This window comes from Camelus dromedarius, chromosome 19 (assembly GCF_036321535.1).
Source record: "Camelus dromedarius isolate mCamDro1 chromosome 19, mCamDro1.pat, whole genome shotgun sequence".
Lineage (NCBI taxonomy): Eukaryota > Metazoa > Chordata > Mammalia > Artiodactyla > Camelidae > Camelus > Camelus dromedarius.
The window spans coordinates 29,349,443-29,368,007 of NC_087454.1; the positions used below are offsets into that span (position 1 = coordinate 29,349,443).

An 18,565-nucleotide genomic window follows, 5' to 3' on the forward strand; every position below is an offset into this window, starting at 1 on the left:
CCAGGTAAGCTCTCAGTTGGGAGTGATACCACCCTACCTCCAGGAAGCATTTAGAAATGTGTGGTTGTCACAGAAGCTAGAGGGCGCTGTTGGCATTTACAGGCAGTGTGGGGAAGGGGGGGTTGCTAAGGGCACAGGAGTCCCTGTCTGTGAACTATACAGAGCGCGGTACATGGGAGCAGCAGGGCCCTGAGCCTGCCCTCTCATCTCCTGCCTCAAACTGGGGACTCCAGAGGTCAAAATCCTACATCCGCGGGAGCCAGCCAATCATAGAAATGAACTGACCTTCCTGGGCATGAGGAAGGGAGGGGTGAAGACAGCCACAGGTGAGCTCGTTCCTGCCTTAAAGGTGTTCAGATTCAAATCATTCTGACTGTTAGAAAATTGCTTTCCGCCAAGCTATTGTCCTCACGGATTGGTCCACCAGTCCTTGACCTTGGAGTCTCTGCCCCAGACGCCCCCCACTCCCAGCCCCCAGCCCCCTGCTGCAGTGGGAAGACCAAGGCCATCAGCAGCGCCCCCCCATTTCTCCCGTCCTTCCCGCTCTCTCCATGGCTTCCTGCTCTAAGGAACTGGGCATGCAGTCTTTTCAGCGTCTTGCTTGGAGATAGCCTTCAAACTCCCTTAAATTAAGGACGAATGAATCTAAATCCTTCTTGTGTCTGTATACTTTCAGCCTCTCTTCCTCCTTCTAAGCCCGCCTGTCCCTCTTAGGCTTAGTAGGGGGCTGGGATGCCAATCTTTCTGGATCCAGTGACTGATTCTCTGCACCAGCCCTCCCCTCTGCCTCCCTGGCGACTTCAAAGACTAAACCCAGTCCAGTTGCTCCATAGCCTCCCCCACCGCCTCCAGAGGGATCATTTCTGGCCCCTGCCACCCCCTTCTCCCATCCTCTTCCCTCTGCAGCCTTGTCTGAGAGAGAAGGTCACACTCTGTTAAGGAACGTCTTAAAGACTGATGCCTCCACGCCTATCTTCCACCACCACCTTTTCTCTACGGAGCAGCTCAGGAGCAAAGGTCCCAGGGTGGGGCAGGGAGCTTTGGGGGAGGCCAGAAAACTAGCAGGCCCTTTGCACTTCTGAGAGAACCAGGCAGTCCCAGCTGACCCCACGCCTTCCTTGTCCCTTGCCCTAGCAGAGGACACTGCCAGCTTCTGGCTGGGTGGCCTTAGGCAAGTTATTTTACTTTTCTCATCTGTCAATTGGGGGTGACGTGCCTCTCTCAGAGGAGTGCTGTATAGACGACTGAGATTGTGGGGTGTGGAGCACTGTACTCCCCACAGAGGGTAAACTCATCATTGTTACCCCAAAACTGGGTTTGCCTCTTGGTGGATGTGGAGCCAAAAGACACAGCCAAGCCAAAGAACAGGAAAAGGAAGGATTTATTTGCAGCAATTAAGGAAAACACCTGGCATCTTTCCCAAAGCAACGTCTCCCCAAACAGGAAAATTGGGGAAGTTTTAAGCTAAGAATACATGCTTATTCATGAAGGGGTTTGAGCAGAGGAGAATTTAGCATGGAATTGGGGCAGGAGTCAGCAGAGTCTAAGGTTTAGTTGATTGAAGGCACAAGGGTCAGAAAAGGTCAACATTGGCTCCTCTCTCTCCCTTTTCAGAGATGGCCCACATTCTGTCTGGAATGTGTACCTACTTTTAATCTGAGCACCCAACCCCCACACCTCGTGGCCTTTCTCTTGCCTTTCAATGTATCTCTCTGAATAATCAATCTACCTTCACTTAAAAAAAAAGAAAGAAAAGAAAAGAAAAGAAAAGAAAAGAAAAGAAAAGAAAAGAAAAGAAAAGAAAAGAAAAGGTCAACATTATCATCCCTTAGACTCCAGTTGATCTGCTAGTTGAGAGCTTCAGGCTAATTTTTCTTCTGTTTTTTTTAGATGAAGTACAATCAGTGTACAATGTTGTGTCAATTGCTGGTGTACAGCGTAATGTTTCAGTCATACATATACATACATATATTCTTTTCATATTCTTTTTCATTGTAGGTTACTACAAGACATTGAATACAGTTACCTGTGCTATACAGAAGAAACTTGTTATTTGTTTTATATATAGTAGTTAGTATCTGCAAGTCTTGAGCTCAGTTTATCCCTTCCCATCCACTTCCCCCCGGTAACCACAAATTTGTTTTCTATGTCTGTGAGTCTGTTTCTGTTTGTAAATAAATTCATTTGTGTCTTTTTTCTTTTTTTAAGATTCCACATATAAGTGATATCACATGGTATTTTTCTTTTTTTCTGGCCTACTTCACTTAGAATAACAATCTCCAGTTCCATCCATGTTGCTGCAAATGGTATTATTTTATTATTTTTTATAGCTGAGTAGTATTCCATTATATATGTATATATATATATATATATATACACACACATACACACCACATCTTCTTTATCCATTCATCTGTTGATGGACACTTAAGTTGTTTCCATGTCTTGGCTATTATAAATAGTGCTGCTGTGAACCCTGGAGCACATACATCTTTTTGAATTAGAGTTCCCTCCAGATATACGCTTCACGCTAATCTTTACCATTGAAACAGAACTGGAAGTCTTTACAACTTTGCTTGTGTTACCTCTCTTGCCTAAGTTGTTTGTTCTTTTGTTCCCTTAAGATCATTATTACTGAGACCTGTTCAAGGGCAAGCACTGTGACCTGGCTTAGGTCCCAAAATGGCTTAGGCCTTTTAAAATGGCTTCTCTTATGTGAGAAAGCCTTATCTGGTTCTTTTCCTCCTGGGACCCCCAACCCTTTCTGCTTACATCATCACCAGACTTAGATTCCAGCTGGGCCTGGTATGCAATTTGTGCTTTGAACAATTAAAGGGGGCATCATTCACCTAGGTTGTGATGCGGGGGGCACCCCCAGAGCTTCCTCCTCCTGCCAGTCGAATCTGGTCTCTGCATACACATCTTCGCCAGCCCCTCCTGACTCAAACCCAGTTCACTTAGCTCCTTCCCCAGCCTAATGCCCAGGACATCCTTGCCATCTCCCAAGGGGCTGGAGCCAGCCTTTCTCATTGTCTCTTCTGGTCCTTGGCATGGGGAGCTTCCTCTGTGCACGGCGGTGGTTCTGCTGGGGAATGGTCCTCCACCATGCTGCCTGCACCCTGCACAACACATGCTGGGTGTCCTCGACCAAAGTCACGTGTGATGGGGAGCTGATCTCTGGATGACTCACTGCCACTCTCCACAGCGGCTGCCCGCCACTCCCATTTCCTTCAGACCCTTCTCTGAAGCCTCCAACTGTACTACAGAGATGAGGCCACATCAGGGGACAGAGGTCGATCAGAATAGCTCCAGAGCTTGGTCCTCTGGTCTTGAAGAAAGTGGGGTCACAATGTGCTAGAAATCTTGCCATTTGCAATATGGATGGACCTTGAGAGCAGCCTGCTAAGTGAAACAACTCAGAGAAAGACAAATATTCTATGACCCCACTCATATGTAGAATCTAAAAATAATTGTAAAATAATTTAAAAACTGAACTCATAGATACAGAGAATAGAGAATAGATTGGTGGTTGCCAGAGGTGGGGGTGAGGGGCGAAGGTGGTTAAAGGGAACAAACTTCCAGTTATAAAAGAAATAAGTCCTGGGGCTGCACTGTATGGCATGGTGACTACTGTTAATAATACTCTATTGTGTATTTGAAAGTTGCTAAGAGAGTAGATCTTAAAAATTCTCATCACAAGAAAAAACAAATTGTGTAATTGACTATACTTCAGTTTTAAAAATGTGTAACTATGCATGGTGATGGACATGAACTAGACTTACCAGGGTGATCATTTCACAATAGATACAAATATTGAATCATTATGTTTTACACCAGAAACTAACATAGTGTTATATGTAAACTGTATCTCAATTTAAAAAAAAAGTGTGCTAGGAAAACCATGGAATAACATGCAACAGTTAGAAGCAATTGTCTCGTAGCCACACGGCTAGAGGTGCAGAGCTTGAAAACATGCTGAGTGGAGATTAGTAAAGCAGAATGAAGGCAGTGGCTTTATTTTTTTTTTTTTACATTAAAAAAAAGGTGCTTTTAACAGAATATAAAATGTACCATCTTAGCCCTTTTTAAGCGCATAGCTCAGCGGCATGAAGTACATTCACACTGTTGTGCTACCATCCCCACCACCATTATGAGTAATGCTGCTTTTGTGCACAAGTTTTCGTGTGAACACACATTGTCATTTCTCTCCATAGATTCTTATACATCTTTCTAGAGTTTCTCTATGCAAATATGTGTATTCTTATTTCTCCACCCTCTTTGCACAAAAGGTGGCATATTATACACATCAGTCGGCCCCCTCCTTTATCTTGGGAAGACTGCAGATAAGCTAGGGGAAAAGGCTAGAAGGATCCACGCAGTAATAATTAGCTTTGGAGCTATCAATATGAATTCATGTTTACCTTAATCTAGGTACAGAGGGTGATATAAAACACATCTATAGATACGTGTATATACGAGGGTTGGTATACACGCACGCATTTCCTTACTCCGCCAGCTGAGAGGACCCCAAAGCAACAACACTCCAGCAGCAACAAGCACACCTAGTGTTGGATCAGGCCACTCAAGATGCTGTTCTCTTGCTCTCTGTTCATCCCCGGCCCCTGCTGGACCAGAGCCTGCTTCACCTACACCCTACTCACATGACTGACCTTCCTACACACTTGCCGCAGGCCCTGGCTGGTAATTGTTCTTATCAAAGGGGCGGTGACGGTGAGAGGCGTGTCCATCTGCGGGTTTCCCTGGTAAGCAATGCGCCAACCTGACGTCAATTCCTCGTAACTGCTAACTTCCCCCTGCCCCCAGGAGCCAGTCAGCCCTCAGGAGCTGCTCCAGGACCTTGCTTCAGACAATAAGCTCCCGTATCCATTAAGCCACTGATGTCTGTTGCTGACTCCAGGCTCCTCCTCCTGTCTTGAAGCTGGGCGAGGACAGGTCTGTGGGGTGTAGCCCAACCCCTAGTGGCTAGTACTCAATTTCTAATAGCACTGTCAGATGGACCTAGGACTTCTTGGAGAAATGTCTGGTTCTAGGACTGGAACAGGAAGTATACAGGATGAGCCTGGAGGAGCATCCTGTAGTGCCAGAGGGTACGGAAATGCTAATAAAATTAAAATAAAATAAAGCAAAAATAAAAGAAAATGATGGAAGCACGTCAGAGGTGGAGTGTAATTCCCCACCCCTTAAGTGTGGGCTGCACATAGTGACTTCCTTCCAAAGAGGACCGTATGGAAAGCGAGAGAAAATAGTAAATTTATGGCAGAGAATCACGACAAACACGACTCCAGGCAGGTGAGCGAGGTTAACACCAACTGTCATTAACCATGTGGCTAGAACAGACCCTTGAGATAATGTGATGAGAATGGCATTTTACTTCTGTGGTTTCCTTCCCCAAACCTCAGTCTTATCATAAGAAAAACATCAGATGAATCCCACTCTAGGGACATTTTACAAAACTCCTGACCAATACTCCTCAAAACTGTCAAGGTCGTCAAAAACAAGGAAGGTCTGAGAAACTGTCACAGCCAACAGGAGTTTAAGGAGGTAAGACAACTAAATGTACTGTGGTGTCTTGGATGGGACCTTGGAACAGAAAAAGGGACATTAGGTAAAAACTAAGGAAATCTGAATGAGTGTAGGTTTTAGTTAATATATCAATCAATACTGGTTCCTTAATTGTAACAAGTGTACTGTGCTGAGGTAAGATGTTAATTACAGGGAAACTGGATGTAAGGTACACAGAAATTCTCAGGACTATTTTCACAATTTTCTGTAAATCTAAAATTATTCTTTTTTGGTTTTTGGTGGGGGATAATTAGGTTTGTTCGTTTGTTTGTTTTAATGGAGGTACTGGGGATTGAACCCATCTAAAACTATTCTAAAATAGTTTATTTAAAGAAGTAATTAAAAGAGAGGAAGGTATAGCTCAGTGGCAGAGCACCTGCTTAGCATGCTTGAGGTCCTGGGGTCAAGCCGCAGTACCTCCATTTAAATAAAAATGAATAAATAAACCTAAAAAAAAAAAAGAAGAAGTAATTAAAAGCAACTCAAGTGCCCACCAATAGATGAATGGATAAAGAAGATGCGGTATATACAATGGAATATTACTCAGCTATTAAAAAAAAGAATGATATCTTGCCATCCTTGACAATATAGATTGAATCTAGAGGGTATTATGCTAAGTGCAACAAGTCCGACAGAGAAAGACAGATACTGCATGAGCTCACTTATATGTGGAATCTAAAAAATAAGACAAATGAACAGACAGAACAGAAACAGAATTGTAGACACAGAACAAACAGGTGGTTTCCAGAAGGGAGAAGGGTTGGGGGAGGAAAGAAATAGGTGAGGGAGATTAAGAGGTACAACTTCCAATTGCAAAATAAATGAGTCACAGGTATGAAATGTACAGTGTGCTGAATATAATCAATAACAATGTAATATCTTTGTATGGCAACAGACCATAGCAAGACATCGTGGTGATCATTTTGAAATGTGTAGCAATACCGAATCACTGTGTTGTGCAACTGGAACCAGCATAGTGGTATAGGTCAATTATACTGTAAAAACAGACAGACAAACTTATAGAAAAAGAAATCAGATTTGTGATTACCAGAGATGGGGAGTTGGGGAAGGGGAATTGGATGAAGGAGTCAAAAGGTACAAACTTCCAGTTATAAGATAAATAAGCACTAGGGATGTAATGTACAGCATGATAAATATAATTAACACTGCTGTATGTTATATATGAAAGTTGTTAAGAGAGTAAATCATAAGAGTTCTCATCATAAGAAAAAGAATTTTTTTTCTATTTAACTTTGTAGCTACATGAGATGTTGCTATTGTGATAACCATTTCATGATATATGAAAGTCAAATCATGCAGGATACCTTAAATGTATACAGTGTTGTATGTCAACTACATCTCAATAAAACTGGAAGGAAAAAAATTTAATAGCAAAATAATAAAAAAATCTCTAGCTGGAAGCTATTGGCATGAATAAAAAAATAAACAAAAATTTAAAAGTAATTAAAATACATACCTTGGAGATATTTTTCTATGAGTGTATGGAGACCTTCCTTATGATTTGTTATAGCTGCATAGTATTCCACTATAATTAAGTCTCATCATTTATTTATATCAGCTCTTTTTTTTATTGTTTTAATTTTTTAATTAAAAAATTTTTTTTCAGCTCTTTATTGAGGGTTGTTTCCAATCTACTGTACATATGTCATCTTATACAGTGGAAGTATTTCTATAGGATAAATTTTTCTATAGTTGGATATTGGGCTAAAGAGCATATACATCAGTAATTCGGATACACATTAAATTCCCCTCCATAAAGGTAATACCAATTTACACTCTCACCAGCAATATGAAAGTGTGTATTTCCCCATCAATGCTGTTTGTGGTCAGACTTTTGCATATTTCTGATATGATGGAAGAAAAATGGTTTCTCAGCATCTTTGTAATTTGCATTTCTTTTACTGCAAGTAAAACTGAGCAAATATTCATGTTTTGCTTGCATTTTGTTTTCTGTGAGCATTTTATAGTCTTTGCTCATTTTTATACAAAGATTTTGTATTTTTTCTTAGAAAATTCTAGCAGTTATTTATATTTTAGAGATTTGACCTTTGTCTGCCTAGGGGCTGCAAATGTTTCCCTTTATCGTTTGTCTTTCCACTAGGTTTTTAATGCCTGCCCCGAGGACTCTGTCCCTTCACTCCAGCAGAATCCCCCTCTCCAGGCCACCTGCCCTCCTCCCTCACAGCCATGTCCCAAAGCCCCTCTAGTTCCTCACTCTTCCTAGTGACATTTGACCTCTTGGTGACATTTGACTCTATACTGAGGACTCCTCTTCTGTGAAAATGACATTTATTGTATCTTTTGTTGACTCCAGGGGTTTCACGTTCTCTTTAGGACATAGAAAACACAGAGAAGCACGCAAAAAAAATGAAATTCACCTTATATTCCACCTCCTAGGAAAACTACTTCCTGTTTATCAATGCATATGCCTGTCTGTATGTGTTTATCCACAAAATAAGTTTCTTAGATGTATCCAGTCCCTTTGGGAATCTGTAACTGCACTTGGATTTCTCCTTGTACCTATTCTGTCTCCACAAGGAGATAAACTTGAGGTGCTGACGTCGAGGGGACCCTTCTCCCCACCCCCCGCCCTGCACACCCCCACAGCAGCCTCACTCCCTCGCTCTCCCAGACCCCTGGCCACGTTTCTCCTGCCCCATCCCCACCGGCTCCAAGTTTAACCGCTGCCCACACTCCTGCCAGAAACATCAAACTCTTGGTTTCACTGGGTCTTCAGAACCACCTTGGTGGAAACCTGGGCTCATCAACCTACCGGTCCCAAACATGCTGATTTCCCTTCTGTTAGTGAAACCAGTCAAGAGGAACATCCAAGACTCGCCCAGGCATTGTTTCCGGCCCACGTCTTGCGCACACCAAACATTTCCCGAATTCACCCCCCCTCTGTTTGGCGCCCTGTCCTCACGCCTGCTCTTCCTCACGTGGACTCTGTCCCCTTCCTGCATCAGGTCTCCCCACGATCGTTTGTCACGTGCTGCCCATCCTCTGCCCCAGCACACCTCCACCTTCCCTTTCCTCCCGAGTCCCTCTGAAGTCCTCCCCCTTCCCTGGCACAGTCCTCCCCCCGAGGCCTCCTGAGAAGCTGCACATACACACAGCCCAGGCTCCACGCTGGCCCGGTGCCCTGGACTCCCAAGGTGCCAAGCACTTCCCCTGGCAGAGCATTTATCTCTCTGTATTGTAATTTCCTGTTTACTCCTGTCTCCCAACTGACCGTACAGCCAGGGCAGGACTGTCTTTGTCACTGACGTATTTCGAGTGCCTGCACGTATGTATGGACACTAAATAGGCTTGTTGATCAAGGAAAGGGGTAACTCTCCCGGCTAATGTGACCACTCCCCACTTTGAACCTTCAAAGCTCTCCATCAGGGATGCCTCCTGGAGGGCCACAGTGGCCCTGCTGGAAATGGCACGCTCTTGGAGACCCAAGATGTGCAAACTCCTTCACCTCAGCTGTCCTCCCACCACCTTCTTCCAACTGCCACCGAGGTGCTCTCTGAACCGCAGTTTACTCATCGGTCCAGAGAAGGAAATGCTTGGGGAAAATTATAAGAACTTACCTCCAGTGGTACTGGGATGTATATTCCCCCAAGCCCACAATTCCAGGTCCACCAAGCATTCTTGGAATGAGGTTTTTGATCCCTTCCCTCATAGTTTCAGAATTCCCTCACCAAGAGAGATGGGGGTGAAGGAGGGGAGGGAAGAGGCCAGCCTGGGTTGGGGAGAAGAGAGATAAGGAGAGTTTGGCTGGGCCCTTCTGGGTCTGTGGCTCAGGGGGCAGGCTGTGCTACCTGGGTGGCTATGGTGGTGGTGTGGCCAGGTCACCTCCACATGAGTAGCTTCCCTGGCCTTCCTCCTGTACCTGTCCTGTTCTCACTTCCCAGATGCCAGTCTCATCCCTGGCACAAAGCACTGTGGGGGCCAGAGAAGGGAGGGGGGCAGAAAGAGGCCAGCTCTGGACACCCATGGAAAGACTGAGGACAGAAAGGAGGATGTCCCTCAGGGGAGAGCTAGAAGCAAGAGGCCTGCCGCCCCCCACACCATGCTCCCTAACTGTTAGGCCACACTGCCTTTACTTCCAGAAGGCCAAAAATTGTAGGACGCTGGGAGGAAAGAGAGGGCAAAAGATGAAGAGAGGTAGGGAAGTCGAGGTGAAGGGGACCAATACATGCTCCACTGTTATAAGAATGATATGCAGAATAAAAATAGGATGCAGAGAGTATTTTGCCATATTTCCTTTAGCTTTCTTCACTTTTTTTTTTTTTTTTTTTTTAAGGGATAATACATTACAGAGACAGCTATAATCCCCTCCCCTACCTGTGGACCATCATTTCCTGTCCCTTCTCCCTTAGAGGGAGCCGTTCTCCTGAAGTCCTGTTCCTACTCTTACTATATGGGCATATGCGGGTATGGATCCACAAAAATATATACTACTGCTCTTGTGTTTTAAATTTTTACATATGTGGCATAATTTGGCTTTTCCCACTTGGTTTTGTCTTAACATCATGCTTTTGAAACTTATCCCAGTTGATACAAGAGTTAGTGTATTCATTTCATCTGCTATGTATCTTTTTTTTTAATTGAAGTGTATTTGATTTACAATGTTGTGTTAGTTGCTGGTGTACAGCATAGAGATTCAGTTATACGTATATGTAGATATTCTTTTTCATTATAGGTTATTACAAGGTATTGATTATAGTTCCTGTGCTGTACAGTGGGATCTTGTCATCTATTTTATATGTAGTAGTTTGTATCTGCTAACCCCAAACTCCTAATTTATCCCTCCCCTCCTCTTTCCCCTTTGGTAACCGTAAGTTTGTTTTCTATGTCTGTAAGTCTGTTTCGGTTTTGTAAATAAGTTCATTTGCGTCATTTTTTTCTTTGAAATTCCACATGTAAGTGATATCATATATTTGTTTTTGTCTGACTTTATACTATTCCATTTTGATTAAGTTTATGATTCTGTTCTTCTGTTGGACATTGAAATTGTTTCCAGGTTTTTTTGTTGGTGATGGTGGTGGTGAGTTTTTTCAGTTTTTAAATTTTTATTATTATTTTTTTTTCTCAAGGCTTATTTGTTTATTTTTATTGACGTATAGTCAGTTACAGTGGGTCAGTTTCTGGTGCACAGCACCACGTCTTTGTTGTTGCTATTACAAAAACCATGAATGGACATCCTTACACACGTCTCCCTGTGCACATCTGTGAGAATTCCTCTAGAGCCACACCTAGAAGTAGAATTGCCAAGTTCCAGAGAAATGTGTGTTTCCTGCTTTCCCAGATATTGCCACACTGCCCTCTAAAATAATTGTGCCAATTAACCCTCCACGCAGTATTCCAGGGGTGTGAAATTAGAGCTTTTTCCAGAGTTTGTACTTCCCCATAAGCTAGTGTGGATAAATAGCTTTTCATATTTATGGACCAGTCATGTTTCCTCTTCAGGAAACGATCCACCCAAATCCTTTGTTCACTTTTCCGCGGTGTGGGGGTATGTGGGTGTGTGTGTCTGCATGTGTGTGTGTCCTTCTCTTATTGATTATAACAGTTCTTTATTTATGATTGACACTAAATCTTTTTCAGTTTTGTGGATTGCAAATTTCTTCTCCCAGTCTGTGGGGACTGGTCTTCCACTTTGTAGCAGATGTTTTTAATGGAGAGTTTTTGAGTTAATATTGAAGCTGGGTGATTGCTATCTGGGGGGCCATTATACTATTTTCTCTGCTTCTTTGTAGTTTTGAAAATTATATTAACAAATATTTTTGTAAAAATCTATAAAACAAATAATTCTCTACTCTCCAAAATTCCTTCAGATCAGCTCCTATATACATAGTTTTACTTTCCACATTTGGGTCTCTAATGCTACTGGAATTTATTTTTGTGGTTGGTGTGCCAGAGGATCAAATATTCTCTTTCCCTCATGGATGGCCAACTATCCTGGCTCTATTTTTGACTCTGAATGTCCCTTCTCCTCTGACCAGAAATTTCCCCTCTGCCCCAAATATCCTTGGGTCTCTTTCTAAGCTCTCTATTCTGTTCCTTTAGTCACTGTCTCACATCTTGCGGCACTGTTTTAATTCCCATGTTACCAGACTGGCCAGAATGGTATCTGTAGAGCCAGATGGATTTTCCCCTCTTCTTTTTCTTCTTCAGATTGACTTGGCTATTCTTGGCCCTTTTTCCTTCCATGTAAGTTTTATGATCAGCTTACCCAATTCCAGAAAGGAAAAAACCTAATACTGTTGGGTTAATTGGAATCTCACTGAATTTCCAGATTAATCTGGGGGAGAACCAACATCTTTCTAGCACAATAGCTTCCTGCCATTACCTGGGCACATCTCTCCATGTGTGAGGTCTTTTTTTGGTCCCTACATAAAAATTTTCTTTTCTCCATTAGGGTCTTGCTCAGTCTCTGTTAGATTTGTCCTTGAGACCCACGGGGTTTACTGCTCTCCGTGCCGCCCCCTGACATCAGCTGTGCCAGGCATGTCCCTCCTCACCCCCTCCCCCAGCACCTTCATCCAGCCTTCCTCCCACTGTCCAGGGAGCAGCTGTCTTGCTCCAACAGCTGACTGTTCCTGTGAGGCCTCGCCAGCATGGACAAGGCGCCCACCTCCCGCCTTGGGACCTGTCAGCTGAGTCCGGGGAGAGGGACAGTTGTTTCAGTGGGGACAATGAGCTGCATTCTACACAGCACCCCCCACCCCCGCCAGAGCAGCTGTCCTTGTGGGCAGGGTGGGGCCCCACCTGTCAGCTCTAGTTGCTCTTTCAGGCAACATCCCCTTCCTGGACCCATTTTTTCTCTTCGTGTCTTATGATCCTGTCTAGTGTGTATCCTGTGGCCCAATTGCCTGTTCATGGGTCCATCATTGCCTGGAACTGGTGGGCACAGGAATGGTGGTCATTGGTAAGGGACTGTCCCTCTCGAGGGGAGGAGCGTTCTCTCAGTTGTCACCCCATTCAGGCCTCAGATCCTCACAACAGCCCCACTCAGGGTCCCAGGCAGAGAGATGCGAGGATAGGTGACAGGGCTGAGCTCCCAATTCCAAGCTGGAATTCCGCCTTGCCCGGCCGACTCCTCCGATGCCTGGCTGGCCTCCACCCCTGCTCCTCAGGGCCTGCTCCCCTCAGCTCTCCCTGCCTCTTCTCAGAGTCCTTACTTGCGGGTCAGCACTGCCCTCAACTCCCCGCAACTGGGAAGGGCTGGGACCAGTGCTGATTCCCCAGGGGTGATACGGGGCGCCAGAACATGGTAGAGCCAGAGCCCAGGCCTCCATTGCTTCTTTGGGTGTTAACTGAACCCCAGCGCCCACTCTCAGTGGCTGTTCACAAGCCTCAGGGTACCTCGTAGCAGGCCTCCAAGGAGCAGCCAGTAGGGCTGGTCTCAGACATGGGGTGCTCTGGGAGGGAAAATCCACAAATGATGGAAGGAAGGAAACTCTTGTTTATTGGACACTCTCTAAAAGCCAAGCTCTGAACCTAGTAATCTCTCATCTCTTGATCCTGTCAGAAGCAGGTTCTATAATGACTCCCATTCTAGGGAGGAGGGGCACCACACAGCACAGCTCCAGGGGTCACTCCTGTCCGCAGTGGTGCAGCATGCCATCTGGTCTGCCCAGGTATCAGAGCAGCCCTGCGAGGGTCCCAGAGCCGCCGTGTGAATCCAGGTCAGCGTGACCATCGGGGGCACGCTGCATCTCCCTGCGCAGGTCAGAGCAGAGGGAGCGGCCCGTGTGGTAGAGAGCTCTGGACCCCTGGATGGAGACCAGCAGAAGCAGGTGGGAAGACCCGGAGGCCCAGTACTAGCAGGGCTCATGAGAACCCATCAGCTCTATTACAGCTGTCGGTCTGCCCGTCTGTTTATCTGTCACGCTGCTGACTCCTGGACGCTTGTCCTGTGTCCTCGGCACCGCGCACATGCTTGTTGTTAACATGAATGACCCAATATACGATGTCTGTGCATGGGGGTGGTGGGGGTGCCCAGGACACATCTGGGCAGCCCTGAGAATCAGGGAGTGGACCAGGGAGGAGGACCTCATTGGTTATAAGTTGGCACTCAGATACTTTAAAAAAAATTAATTAACTTTTTGCAGGGGGAGGTAATTAGGTTCATTTATTTATTTTTAGTGGAGGTATCAGGAATTGAACCCAGGACCTCCTGCAAGCTAAGCACACACTACCACTGACCTACACCCTCCCCCTCCTTTTTTTTTTTTTTTTTTTTTTATTGTCTTTGAGGAACAGAAGATTTGGCCAATTTCCTTCCCAGCCAGTGGAGGGTTGAGGGCAGAGGTCAGGGCCATGCAGGCAGGATCCATTACACGAGGCAAAATCAGGAACTAGAAGAAACTGCTCTCTGGCAGCTTTGTTACCAGAAGGGATGGCTGTCTTTCCAGGAAAGGCTGAGGAAATCCTTAGCAGAGCTGTAGGTTTTCTGCCTTGGGTCAGTCAGGCCAGGGTGGGGAGGGGTGGGTGTCGGGTGGGTTTAATCCCAGGTGAGGATGGGAAGGAGATGAAGGGAATTAATCCCAGGAGGGAATGGAGGGGTGGGGGCGGCTAGAGAATAAACTAAAACCAAATCCAGGCCCCAGACCCCTCCCCGACCTCCCTTCCCAATCCCTTCTGCGGTTTCCCATTGTCAGGGGAGACGGCATCCTGTTTCCTTTACCTGCTCCAGGCCCTTGGAGCCCTTCACTGTTTACTCAGGGCAAGGATGAGACAGGAGTCTGGCCCCAGGCCCAGGGTCCAAGGATCTCACAGCTGGAAGATCCCACAGCAGCAGAAACTGAGCTGGGAGGGGTGGGGCGTGATTCACCCAAGGCACAGCTACTTCAGATCTGGGGCAGCACTTGGTGGGACGTCCATGGTTCCCTCGAGATTATATACTTTGGAGAATCCCAGAGAGAACCTGACTTCCCCTCCCGTACGCTCAGTGTGGTCAATTCCTCCCCTCTAAGCGACTCTGTCCAGGTGTCCTTAGGGCTCCCACACACATCCTGGGAATGTGTTTGGATCCACAGAGCTCTGGGGCTCAGGAGCACAGGCTCCAGGATAAGCAGGCCTGGGTTGGATCCCATCACAGAACCTTTATTCATTCTTACAACAAATGTCTATTTGCTGTCTAAGTGCTGGGGACACAGCAGAAGATAAAATACATATAAGTGCCTACTCTCATGGAGTTTACACTAGCGAGGGAGGCAGATAATCAGCAAGATAAGGAAGGAAGATATCTGATGAGATACAGCCTGTCAGAAGGATTTGCTGAGGAGATAAAGCAGAGGTAGGGATGGAGGGAAAGCAGCAGGAGATGGGGTAGAGGGAATGTAGATGGATGGATAATATTTGGGCAAAGACTTAAAAGAGGTGAGAGATGGAGCCCTGTGGATAACTGGAGACTGAGCCATATAGGCAGGAGCAATAGTAGGTGCAAAGGCCCTGGGGCAGAAGCACATCTGGCACAGTTAAGGAACAGGAGGCCAGTGTGGCTAGAGAAGAGTGAAAGAGGCAAGGACTAGAAGTTGAATCAGGAAGCCAGGGGGAGGTCAGACATCCAAGGCCTTACAGGTCACAATTAAAGCCTTTGACTATAACTCTGAATGAAAAGGGAGCCATTGGACAGTTTCAGCAGAAAAAGGACAGGCTCTGACTCATGATCTTATAAAGATCATTCTGGTCATTGTGTGGAAAAGAGAAACAGAAACACCAGTTAGGGGGCTACTACAATAATTCAGGAGAAAAATGACAAATGCTCAGACAAGGGTAACCAAGGTGGCATTGGCGAGAAGTGGTGAGATTCTGAATATTTTGAAAGCAGAGCCACCAGGATTTACTAATGTGGGTAGTGAACTGTAATAAGAGAGAGGTTAAGGATGACTTTGAGGATTTTGTCCAGAGTAATTAGAAAGATGCAGTTGCCACTTAAAGAGGTGGGAAAGCCTGAGGGAGGGGCAGGTCTGCGGGAAGTGGCGGGGAGACCAGGCCATTTACCTGCTCTGTGATTGTGATTCAGTATAGGTTGCTTAACCCCTCTAAACCTCAGTTTCCTTATCTGTACAAAGGTCATAATAGTCGCTCCCCTGCAGAGCGGTGGTGAGAATTGAGATCATGAATTCACAGGCTTGATGCATATACGAACTCAATGCACATCCCACCCACAGCCCAGGGATGACACCGGCCATCACAGCTCCTCAGGAGGGGACAGAAAGGAAGGGAAGACGCCACCTATACATCTGTACTCTAGCTCCTCTCCCCGCTTTGTCCAGGTAGAAAGGGGATAGACCTTTTTGACAAAATTAGAAGTTTTCTTTCTTCAAGGTCTTTATGATTTGGGAGATGGTGATAATACTAATGGCAGATGGTGGTGGGATGATGATAAACAAATATATGCCCATGACCTTGCCCTTACAAAGCACTTTCATGGCCATTATCTCATCTGAGTCCAGCAAGGCAGAAATTATACCCGTTTTATGAAGTAGAAGAATGAGGTATTTAAAAATAAAATAGGGGAAGGATATAGCTCAGTGGCAGAGTATGTACTTAGCATGTACAAGGTCCTGAGCTCAATCGCCAGTATCTCCATTAAATAAATAGATAAATAAACCTAATTACCTCCCCTTCCCCCCTAAAAAATTGAGTAAAAACAAAATAAAACAAACCCCGATGGTCTCTACCTCAATACCTCGTGGAACCTTATTTAATCTTCAGGAGGGAAAGTGGGTGAAGATCTTTGGGTCCTGACGTGGGTATCTCACTTCCTGTCCCTGAGTGGGAGTGCCACCCAGCTGTGTCCAGCTGGGCCCAGCTATGAGATGAACTGTGACCCAAAATGCCTGTCCTGGTCCTATTCTGTCTGGACCACTCTGAGCATGCCCAGTGTGTGGGCTGCAGCCTTATTGCTTCTGAGGTTTTGGGTCAGTGGGTCTCATATACTGTCCCCTTCTAGTTACTCCTTCCAGTGACTGCCAGTTACTAAGGTAACAGACCAGGGGACTGGAACCCAGGAGAATCAATGTGCCTCAGATCACACCATTAGAAAGGACAGTCTGGTTCCAACTCTGAGGTCTGCACCCAGTGGGAAGAATTCCTGCATATGTTCCTTCCAATGCTTCCAGCCCAGCTGCCCCCTCCCCTCCATATACCAGGTGCCAGAACACAGCTGTCTCTTCCAGGCTTCCCCAACCCAGGCAAGCTGTCCTAGGGTGGGGCTTAGCTGGGTGGGGCAGCCCTGGAGAGTGTCCAGTGAGACTGTGTCCCCCGCAGGCAAATTCAGCCAGACTTTGATGCTGAGCAGCAGTTCTGACTGGTGAGAGCTGCTGCCTGTCGGGGGGTGGGGGGTGGGGTGGGAGACTGCACTGGGAGCGTACGAAGTGTCAGGTCCCAGTGGATCAAGGGCCCTGAAAAGAAAACTTAGAATTGCCCAGGGAAGAACTCCTGCTGGATTGACGGAGAGGGATTAAGGACTCCCAGGTGACTGAGGGTGTGCATGAGGAGGGGGTGACTAGAGGAGGGGAGGTTTCAGGGGACAGTAGAAGCCCCTGGAGGCTGAGAATGGTGAGCTGTAGGTCTCAGTTCCTGCTTTACTCTTGCCTTGGCTCCCTGTCTCCATCTGTGCTATGGTTCCTGCCCCAGCCACCTTGCCCAGAGAAAGGGCTTCAGGAAAGCAAAAATGACCCATGAATTGAGATCTGGGAGTGGGAGGGTGTAAACTGAAAGAAGAGGCTTAAATCTTGCCCACCCCATGTCTTTGCCAGGTGAGGAGGGAGCGGGAAAGGCAAGTCTAGAGTCTGGATCACCTTGAAAGTCACTGCCCTGGCCATGCCCGCTCCGCTGCTTCCGCTGCTGCTGCGAACACTGCTGGCCCGCCTGCTGATGCCCGCTGTCCGCCTGGCCCGCCGGCACCTCCTGCCCTTGCTGCGCCGGCTGGCCCGTCGCCTGGGCTCCCAGGATATGCGAGAGGCTTTGCTGGGCTGTCTGTTGTTCATCCTCAGCCAGAGACATCAGCCAGATGCCGGGGAGCCCTCCAAAGTAGCCCGCCTAGAGAGGAGGGAGAGGCTAGCCCCCCAGAAATAAGGCCATGAATCCTGGGAGCAGCTGTATCCATCAAAAAGCTTTCTTTTGGAGTAAGACTGTCCTGCCACCATCACTGACTGCAGCCTGCCCAGTGGGCCAAAGACATGGTGGGGGACTGAGCATGAGAAGGGTTTGTCCAGGACACGCCTCCCTACTCCCAGCAGAAATGATGGGTAGGATGTTGTGCATTTAGCAGAAAATCAATCCTTATCCCTCCCTCCCTGCATTCTTCTCAAGAGCTTGTCAACCACCTCTGGCCTCTGGGAGGAGAGGAATTGACTGGGGACTTGAGGTCCAATGAGGGACAATGCCTGACCCAGGGACAATTCAGTTAATCCAGACTGTCTTTGACTCGGGATTTACCTTAAAGTAATAAGACTTTGGTTCCTTTGGAAGTCAGTCTTGCTCCCAAAGCCCAGCACACACCAGGTGCTCAATAAATACTTGTTGGTTTGAATTCTTGGGATGCCTTTGAAAGTCTTGTCACACTCCTGCACTGCAAGACAGTCTAACCTGTCCAGAGGGCAGGAGTTGGGAAACAATGCAAGGCTTCCTTTTGCTACCCATTCCATTGCCCCTCTCAGTCCACATCTCCTGGAAGCTGTTTCTCCTGTCTAACTTGAGTCCATATATCACACTGTGACCCATTCGTCTTGGGTCTGGCTCGCTGGCACAAGGTAAGGAGGTAGACGTCCTCAAGCCAGAGTGGAGACTCTTCTCAGCCAGTGGAGTGGGAAGAGGGAGATTTGTTTCCTCAGGGACCCTGTGGGCAGTCACCCAGCGGAGCAGTGTAGAAATGCATACTCCTGAGGGGCACTCTACCCAGGGTGGGATCTAGAGGGTGTCAGGTGGGTAGGGTGTGACCTGAGGAATTCTC

At 46.5% G+C, this 18,565-nt stretch overlaps 1 protein-coding gene across 2 annotated transcripts; it reads left to right on the forward strand.

The window, feature by feature from the left end:
- Nucleotides 1-50: 50 nt before the first annotated feature.
- MYMX (myomixer, myoblast fusion factor) lies at nucleotides 51-18,158 on the forward strand. Of its 2 annotated transcripts, none has more exons than XM_064476533.1 (2): nucleotides 51-326; nucleotides 17,370-18,158. In XM_064476533.1, the coding sequence occupies exon 2, from the start codon at nucleotides 17,434-17,436 to the stop codon at nucleotides 17,686-17,688; it is 255 nt and encodes an 84-aa protein (XP_064332603.1). In that variant the 5' UTR covers nucleotides 51-326; nucleotides 17,370-17,433; the 3' UTR covers nucleotides 17,689-18,158. The 2 variants fall into 2 exon arrangements, with proteins under 2 accessions (XP_064332603.1, XP_031290476.1); XM_031434616.2 differs by lacking the exon at nucleotides 51-326 and adding an exon at nucleotides 16,879-16,921.
- Nucleotides 18,159-18,565: the final 407 nt, after the last annotated feature.

Coding starts and splice junctions, on each gene's coding strand:
- MYMX (XM_064476533.1), top strand. CDS start 17,434: ATGCCCGCTCCGCTGCTTCCGCTGCTGCTGCGAACACTGCTGGCCCGC.